This window comes from Coregonus lavaretus (assembly GCF_964263955.1).
Source record: "Coregonus lavaretus genome assembly, chromosome: 30".
NCBI lineage: Eukaryota > Metazoa > Chordata > Actinopteri > Salmoniformes > Salmonidae > Coregonus > Coregonus lavaretus.
Window position 1 is genome coordinate 7,282,743 of NC_140017.1, and position 9,421 is coordinate 7,292,163.

The following is a 9,421-nucleotide window of genomic DNA, read 5'->3' on the forward strand; positions in this document are numbered from 1 at the left end:
TCGATAATCCAATTCTATCTCTCTCCTCTTCAATCCTCCACCCCCCTCTATTCAACACCGCATCTCCCGACCCAAACAAAACAGGAAGAGGGGAAAATAGAAACAACAAATGAAAGCAAAGAGGAATTTTGAAGCCTTGAGGTTGAGTGGAGGCCTTGAGTGGGGATAGAGAAGTCCAAGTCTGTTGGTTCTGGCTCACATAGGTTTGTGTATTGCTGCTGCTCACAAATATGTAGTTATATTTTACTGTTACTAAGCCCTGAGATGTTCGCTAGGGGGGGTGAGGGAGGGTGGGAGGTTTGGAAGGAGACAGGGCAGACATCTGGAGGGGGGTGAAAGCTTTTAGCTGGTGGCAGAGAGGGACACTAATGTTCTCAACGAGCCGAGTTCAACCCCCCATTTCCATCCCTTCATTCCTTCCATCCCTCCATCAGCGCCCATTAGAAGTAGTTCCCTGGATTTTTACTGTAATTCATGTCTGTTTGTCTGAGTCGTTTCAGGGCCAGAGCCACAGCGAGAATCCCTTTTAAATGACTTGGCACACGCAGGATGACTGATCCACATTGTCTTCCTTCCTGAGACTGGAGCGCTTGTTTATTTCTTAGTTTGCTGTCTCAATGAGAGCATTCCATTTTTTATTATGGCCTGGAATGCTTAGTTTCTGACCTCTCCGTGAGGTTGAATGGTTATTCATAATGAAAGTATTATAATAATGGGGAATGAGAGCTGACGGTATGGTTGTAATTATATTCAAATTGCCTAGTAATAATGTTTTTAATATTGTGCAAAGCCCTGGTGGAGATTTAGAGGCAGACTGGGAATAAGTCTTGTCATGCTCACCAGCTGGCCTGGTGTTGGAGTGCACAGGTCTGTGTGTCCTAGCTTCAGGCATCTGGAACACACAGATGCGCGCGCACACATACACCCGCATCGCTTCTGTGTTTATTTGCCTCATATTCAATCGGTATCAGTCCATTCACCTGTGGAAGCGTGTGCGTCACTAAAGACCATTATCTGTGTGTTTGTGTTTGTTTTTATACACTGTCAGTGTCTCTCCTCCATGTTGGGGAGGTGTGTGAGTAGCAGGTATGAGTGTGAGAAAATTCTCCAGCAGAAAGTCTATCTGGATCAATTTCAGTGCCAGGCCATGGGGCAGGCTGGGCTGCAGGGGAGAGGAGAGGGGAGACAGCATGAATGCATTTCTATGGGGAGAGCTGCGGCTGAAAGACTCACATTATCTGGCCATCTCTGGGAGGTAGGGGGGAAGCTGGGGGAAATAGGGGGGAGACGGGGGGAGGCTCAGGCAGTATTCTGATCCCTCTGCCCCAGGTGAGGGGATGAACAGGTGAGCACAGTCATTATGAGGAAAGGTGAGCTGCCTTTATCTCCTGCCCTTGCGCTTTCTCTCCACTAATCTATTCAGGGAAATGAGGGTGTGTGTGTATGTGTGTGTGGCCTGTTTCTCTGCATGTGCCTGTTGGTGTGTGTGCACGTTTGTATTTGCTTGTGTTTTGGGTGTGAATAATCTGCGTGTGTGTGTGTGTTTTTGTGAATGTGTATTATATTTCCCTATTGTCTCCCAGCCCCTCACTGTCTGATCATATGGACTGAAGGATTTGGCTGCAGTTTGACCCCAAGTCCAGGGACAGCTAGCGGCCTGGTCTGGGATTTTTTAGCTAAGGCGTTTCCGTTGAGATATAAAATATCAAAGCATTTAGAACCGTGAGGTCATTTCTCAAGTCTCACGGTCTCCTGTTGTTTCCACTCTCATATCTGATTGGCGAAAGGGGGGACTGTGGGGATTGTCATTTTTTTTGTCTATGTGGCAGAGGAAACTTACACAGTTTATGAATGAATGGAAGGAGTGAATAGGTGGTGCACCAGAAAGAGTTGCCAGGTAGCACTTAGACAAAGGTGCATTATAATCGCTTTAAAGTCTTGTTCCTCTCAAAGATCCGAATGCTATAGAATCATTACTCTAGATCTGCGGTGCCTAACTTGAACCTTCGGGCTCTCATTGACATCAATGTACAGTATGATTTACACTAAACTGTTTAAGTGTCCTGCTTTGCATTCTCCTCTAACAACGTTTTCCATCGTGCTGTTGTTGCCTTGGGCTAGCTTTAGAGGAAGGGTTTGGGCTTAGTCTTTTGTTAAGAGTCCTGTAACAAATGACTTTGTGATAGGCACTAAACAAATACCATTGAAGAGAACTGAATGGGCTGTGGTCCTCATCTCTTGATCTTAGGTCAGTCATTCATAATCCTGACCTCAAGTGTTAAGCCCCTAAATCTGATCCTAGGTTAGGTTCACTGCCAGAGGGAGAGAGCTCTCAACTGGTGGGACTCACGTTCTGCTGACTGTGTGTGTGTGTGTGTGTGTGTGTGTGTGTGTGTGTGTGTGTGTGTGTGTGTGTGCATGCGTGTGTGTATGTGTGTGTGTGCGGTGTGTGTGTTTCGGTAACCACATCATCATCTATAATAATTTATTTTTCACTCTCTTTCTTTCTTTTCATTCATCATTCGCTTCCACCACTTGCCTTATTTGTTCATAAAGTTTATTTAAAAAGACATGCTTGTACAGTATTGTGTTGTGTTGTATGTTCAGGTTGTAGAGTGAAAAACCTTCAATGCCGCACATACATTTATAAGACTAACCTGAATATAGGCCAGTCTTGTGAGGGCAGTAGTACCAGGAACCATCAGCAGTCAAAGGTCAGAGTTGAAGTGTGTCTCATAATTCCCAAACTAGGGTTTTCAGGGTTGTCACTAGATGGCCATGCTAGAACGGACAAAAGAGGCAATATCCACAGAACTGTTGAGGAAGGACCACTATTTGTTCTCTATTAATTAACTAAGGGTTAGTCATTTTTTTGATTAGGAAGCATCATACTTCCATCCTCTCTAGCATGACCTTACTGACCTCTGTTCTCTCTGTGACAACTGGGTTTCCAGGAACAACTGAAAGGGCCCTGCTTTCAAACATGCAAAGTAGAGGGATTATGCAAATGTAATTCAGCCAGTACTCTACTGTGTTCTAGGTTGGTTCTAATATGCTCTACTACACACAGACGCACATACACACACACACACACACACACACACACACACACACACACACACACACACACACACACACACACACACACACACACACACACACACACACACACACACACACACACACACACACACACACTGTGGGTTTACCTGTGCATTTGTGTTGTGTGGGAGTCAGGCTGGCCCAGTCACCAGGGGATATGGGAGGAGAGACGAGGACAGAGAGAACACTTAGAACATTCTTTCATTTGGGTCGCTCCCTCTTTCACTTGTCTTCTCTACTCCTCCTTTGTGCTTTCCTCTCCTTTGTCCATCGATGACTCTCCCATACACACTCACCTGTGGGCTGACATTGGACACACACACACAATCCTGTCTCTATCACGACTCGGGATATGACCCAGATGCAGACACAGGAGGCGGATAGAACAGTTCTCAGATAATGTATTATAAACATGGGGCAGGCGAAGGGCAGGTCGAGGACAGGCAGAGGTTCGTGATCAGGTCAGAGTCAGGCAGGTACAGGACGGCAGGCAGGCTCGGGGTCAGGGCAGGCAGAATGGTCAGAACCGTGAAAATTAGGAAACAGAACTTGAGAAACAGGAAGATGGGAAAGCACGCTGCAAGACAAGATGAACTGGCAACAGAGAAACAGAGAACACAGGTATAAATACACAGGGGATAATGGGGAAGATGGGCGACACCTGGAGGGGGGTGGAGACAAGCACAAAGACAGGTGAAACAGATCAGGGTGTGACAGTCTCACCCTCTCATACTCCCATACTGTATATGCTTCTAAAGGCACACAGCACAGGAGCGCAGGCACAAATCGACTGACACCCATACTGTAAATTAGCTCACACACAGTGTATCATGACACGCAAAGAAAGTGAATTCCATCAGGGATTGAGCCTTGTGTTTTTTAGAGATAGGTTAATAACCTGGAGGACACAAGTCTCTCTAGGGAGGCAGCCTTTTAATGATTTAATTTGTGTGCAAATTGGATTGAAATGGGAGTTTCTTTATTAGGAGGGGGAAGCAGATTTTCACAATCACCTTGGAGATCCTGTAGGGACCGTGTGTGGAGTGTGTGTGTGTGTGTGCGTGCGTTCATCTGAGTACACTGTGTTTGAAGAAGTGCATGGGCACACAGCTTTGTAAGTAGTTGAGCAGGTGTAATTACAGAAGTCTATTGACTCCTCACCCAGCTCCCTCTAGCACTCCCCCCACCCAATCTCTCAGTTTCTCTACCTTTACTACTCTATCCTCCATCCCCTGTGTCCACCCCCTCCGAAAGTCACTCATCTGTCAACACTCTCCCACACACTTTATCCTTCTCCCCCTCTCTCTCTCTCTCTCTCTCTCTCTCTCTCTCTCTCTCTCTCTCTCTCTCTCTCTCTCTGTAACATTCTCACTCATCATTATTCACGATTCATTCATCACTATCCGTAATCATGGTAGCATCCACATTAAGTGTTTAGAAACATACATTATTTTCCATTAATTTCTGTTGGGCACAAAATTATTTAAAACACAACCACATCCAACAAGTTTGTAGAGTCACAAGCTTGATATAATCATTGTGTTTTATTTAACCTTTATTTAACTAGGCAAGTCAGTTAAGAACAAATTCTTATTTACAATGACAGCCTAACCCGGATGACGCTGGGCCAATTGTGCACCACCCTATGGGACTCCCAATCACGGCCAGTTGTGATACAGCCTGGAATTGAACCAGGTGGTCTGTAGTGACGCCTCAAGCACTGAGATACAGTGCCTTAGACCGCTGCACCACTCGGGTGCTAGGGATATGGGACCAAATACTAAACATTTGACTACTTTAATACACATATACACTACTGGTCAAAAGTTTTAGAACATCTACTCATTCAAGGGTTTTCCTTTATTTTTACTATTTTCTACATTCCCAGTGGAACGCTTTCGACTCCTTGAAGTCCATGCCCCGACGAATTGAGGCTGTTCTGAGGGCAAAATGAGGTGCAACTCAATATTAGGAAGGTGTTGCTAATGTTTTGTACACTCAGTGTGTGTATATACAGTACCAGTCAAAGGTTTGGACACACCTACTCATTCCATGTTTTTTCTTCATTTATACTATTTTCTACATTGTAGAATAATAGTGAAGACATCAAATCTATGAAATAACACATATGGAATCATGTAGTGACCAAAAAAGTATTAAACAAATCTAAATATATTTTATATTTGAGAATCTTCAAATATCCACCCTTTGCATTGATGACAGCTTTGCACACTCTTGGCATTCTCTCAACCAGCTTCACCTGGAATGCTTTTCCAACGGTTTTGAAGGAGTTCCCACATATACTGAGCACTTGGCTGCTTTTCCTTCACTCTGCGGTCCGACTCATTCCAAACCATCTCAATTTGGTTGAGGTTTGGGGATTGTGGAGGCCATGTCATCTGATGCAGCTCTCCATCACTCTCCTTCTTGGTAAAATAGCCCTTACACAGCCTGGAGGTGTGTTGGGTCATTGTCCTGTAGAAAAACAAATGATAGTCCCACTAAGCCCAAACCAGATGGGATGGCGTATCGCTGCAGAAAGTGTGCCTTGAATTCTAAATATCACAGACAGTGTCACCAGCAAAGCACCACCACACCATAACACCTCCTCCTCCATGCTTTACAGCGGGAAATAAACATGCAGAGATCATCCGTTCACCCACACCGCGTCTCACAAAGACACAGCGGTTGGAATCAAAAATCTCAAATTTGGACTCCAGACCAAAGGACTCATTTCCACCGGTCTAATGTCCGTTGCTCATTTTTCTTGGCCCAAGCAAGTCTCTTCTTCTTATTGGTGTCCTTTAGGAGTGGATTCTTTGCAGCAATTAGACCATGAAGGCCTGATTCACACAGTCTCCTCTGAACAGTTGATGTTGAGATGTGTCTGTTACTTGAACTCTGTGAAGCATTTATTTGGACTGCAATTTCTGAGGCTGGTATCTCTAATGAACTTATCCTCTGCAGCAGAGGTAACTCTGGGTCTTCCATTCCTGTGGTGGTCCTCATGAGAGCCAGTTTCATCATAGTGCTTGATGGTTTTTGCGACTGCACTTGAAGAAACTTTCAAAGTTCTTGAAATGTTCTGTATTGACTGACCTTCATGTCTTAAAGTAATGATGGACTGTCGTTTCTCTTTGCTTATTTGAGCTGTTCTTACCATAGTATGGACTTGGTCTTTTACCAAATAGGGCTATCATCTGTATACCCTACTACCTTGTCACAACACAACTGTTTGGCTCAAACGCATTAAGAAGGAAAGAAATTCCACAAATTAACTTTTAAGAAGGCCCACCTGTTAATTGAAATGCATTCCAGGTGACTACCTGATGAAGCTGGTTGAGAGAATGCCAAGATTGTGCAAAGCTGTCATCAAGGCAAAGGGTGGCTATTTGAAGAATCTCAAATATAAAATATGTTTTGATTTGTTAAACACTTTTCTGGTTACTACATGATTCCATATGTGTTATTTCATAGTTTTGATGTCTTCACAATTATTCTACAATGTAGAAATAGGAAAAATAGAGAAAACCCCTTCAATGAGTAGGTGTTCTAAAACTTTTGACCGGTAGTGTAAGTGAATTTGTCCCAATACTTTTGGTCTCCTAAAATGGTGGACTATGTACAAAAAGTGCTGTAATTCTTATACGGTTCACCCGGTATGGATGAAAATACCTTCAAATTAAAGCTGACAATCTGCACTTTAATCACATAGCCGTTCTATCATTTAAAATCCAAAGTGCTGGAGTACAGTACCAAAACAGCAAAACAAAATTCACTGTCCCAATACTTTTTGAGCTCACTGTAGCTTCCTTTGCTATGGGAATTAGATGTAGCAGGGAATATCAGTCATACTACTAATGGTTTTCCTTGGGGTATCCCTGTTCAGGGACACAGTGAATGGTGTGTAGTGAACTGGATAAACCCCTGGGTCCCAAGTGTAGTTCCATGTCTCTTCTATGTCATCCTCCAAGTCCATTCCTTCTTTTTAATCTCACTATGGCATCGTGGGAGCCACGGTCTCTAACTACTACTCATTATTAACACATGAACACTGCTCTCATTCTGTTCTGCTGTCTATCTGTGGGTGATTGACTCACTTACCTGACATCTCATCTCTGGGAAAAGAGAGTGTGGACCTGTGTGGGGTGTGTCCTTGTGGGTAACCTTTGAGAGGCCATCCAGTGACCACACACACACACACACACACCCATCCCCATACCTACTTTCTCACTCGCCGTACCTCACACTAAACACACAAGTGTGGATGTTTAGCAGCCAGTGACCAGACAAGGTAATTTCCTGCGGAAGCCGGAGGGGGCGTCTCGCTGTGGGCCGGGGAGGCGAGGCAAGATGGGGGGAGAGATGGGGAGTCAGGGAGGGAACATGCCATGCCGCGACGGCTCTGTTGTTTCAGAGCATTTGAAGTAGCCTGGAATCACATACCTTTGTCAAGCCAATTAACCACCTAAGAATGTGACTCAAAGACAGAGAGGGAGGAGGAGGAGGAGGAGGAGGAGGAGGAGGAGGGGAGGAATGGGGGATGAAGAGTCTGATACTAATCATGTCCTGAATTAAAGGAAAACAAAAAGATGGCGAACATAAAGGAACAGAGAGGCGTAGTTATAGGGACAGGGTCGGTCACGCGGCAGCAGGGTGGGGTGGATGCGTACACCCAGGGGATAGTCCATGTCTGTTCTAGGTTTCATGCATGTGTGAGTGTTAATGTAAGATTTTGACTGTGTATGTACAGTGAGGGAAAAAAGTATTTGATCCCCTGCTGATTTTGTACGTTTGCCCACTGACAAAGACATGATCAGTCTATAATTTAATGGTAGGTTTATTTGAACAGTGAGAGACAGAATAACAACAGAAAAATCCAGAAAAACGCATGTCAAAAATGTTATAAATTGATTTGAATTTTAATGAGGGAAATAAATATTTGACCCCTCTGCAAAACATGACTTAGTACATGGTGGCAAAACCCTTGTTGGCAATCACAGAGGTCAGACGTTTCTTGTAGTTGGCCAACAGGTTTGCACACATCTCAGGAGGGATTTTGTCCCACTCCTCTTTGCAGATCTTCTCCAAGTCATTAAGGTTTCGAGGCTGACATTTGGCAACTCAAACCTTCAGCTCCCTCCACAGATTTTCTACGGGATTAAGGTCTGGAGACTGGCTAGGCCACTCCAGGACCTTAATGTGCTTCTTCTTGAGCCACTCCTTTGTTGCCTTGGCCGTGTGTTTTGGGTCATTGTCATGCTGGAATACCCATCCACGACCCATTTTCAATGCCCTGGCTGAGGGAAGGAGGTTCTCACCCTAGATTTGACGGTACATTGCCCCGTCCATCGTCTCTTTGATGAGGTGAAGTTGTCCTGTCCCCTTAGCAGAAAAACACCCCCAAAGCATAATGTTTCCACCTCCATGTTTGACGGTGGGGATGGTGTTCTTGGGGTCATAGGCAGCATTCCTCCTCCTCCAAACACGGCGAGTTGAGTTGATGCCAAAGAGCTCCATTTTGGTCTCATCTGACCACACCACTTTCACCCAGTTCTCCTCTTAATCATTCAGATGTTCATTGGCAAACTTCAGACGGGCATTTATATGTGCTTTCTTTAGCAGGGGGACCTTGCGGGCGCGGCAGGATTTTAGTCCTTCACGGCGTAGTGTGTTACCAATTGTTTTCTTGGTGACTATGGTCCCAGCTGCCTTGAGATCATTGACAAGATCCTCCCGTGTAGTTCTGGGCTGATTCCTCACCGTTCTCATGATCATTGCAACTCCACGAGGTGAGATCTTGCATGGAGCCCCAGGCCGAGGGAGATTGACAGTTCTTTTGTGTTTCTTCCATTTGCGAATAATCGCACCAACTGTTGTCACCTTCTCACCAAGCTGCTTGGCGATAGTCTTGTAGCCCATTCCAGCCTTGTGTCGGTCTACAATCTTGTCCCTGACATCATTGGAGAGCTCTTTGGGCTTGGCCATGGTGGAGAGTTTGGAATCTGATTGATTGATTGCTTCCGTGTACAGGTGTCTTTTATACAGGTAACAAACTGAGATTAGGAGCACTCCCTTTTAAGAGTGTGCTCCTAATCTCAGCTCGTTACCTGTATAAAAGACACATGGGAGCCAGAAATCTTTCTGATTGAGAGGGGGTCAAATACTTATTTCCCTCATTAAAATGCAAATCAATTTATAACATTTGTGACATGCGTTTTTCTGGATTTATTTGTTGTTATTCTGTCTCTCACTGTTCAAATAAACCTATCATTAAAATTATAGACTGATCATTTCTTTGTCAGTGGGCAAACGTACA

General features: G+C 44.6%; 1 protein-coding gene across 1 annotated transcript in view; it reads left to right on the plus strand.

The window, feature by feature from the left end:
• Nucleotides 1-1,360: 1,360 nt before the first annotated feature.
• The window catches only part of LOC311105731 (uncharacterized protein), a gene marked incomplete at its 5' end in the record, with an annotated part of 15,673 nt that continues 7,612 nt past the window's right edge, over nucleotides 1,361-9,421 (plus strand). Inside the window, one exon of the mRNA XM_084147944.1 lies at nucleotides 1,361-1,370. Within this exon, the coding sequence (XP_084004070.1) occupies nucleotides 1,361-1,370 (10 nt within the window). The remainder of the gene's footprint in view (nucleotides 1,371-9,421) is intronic.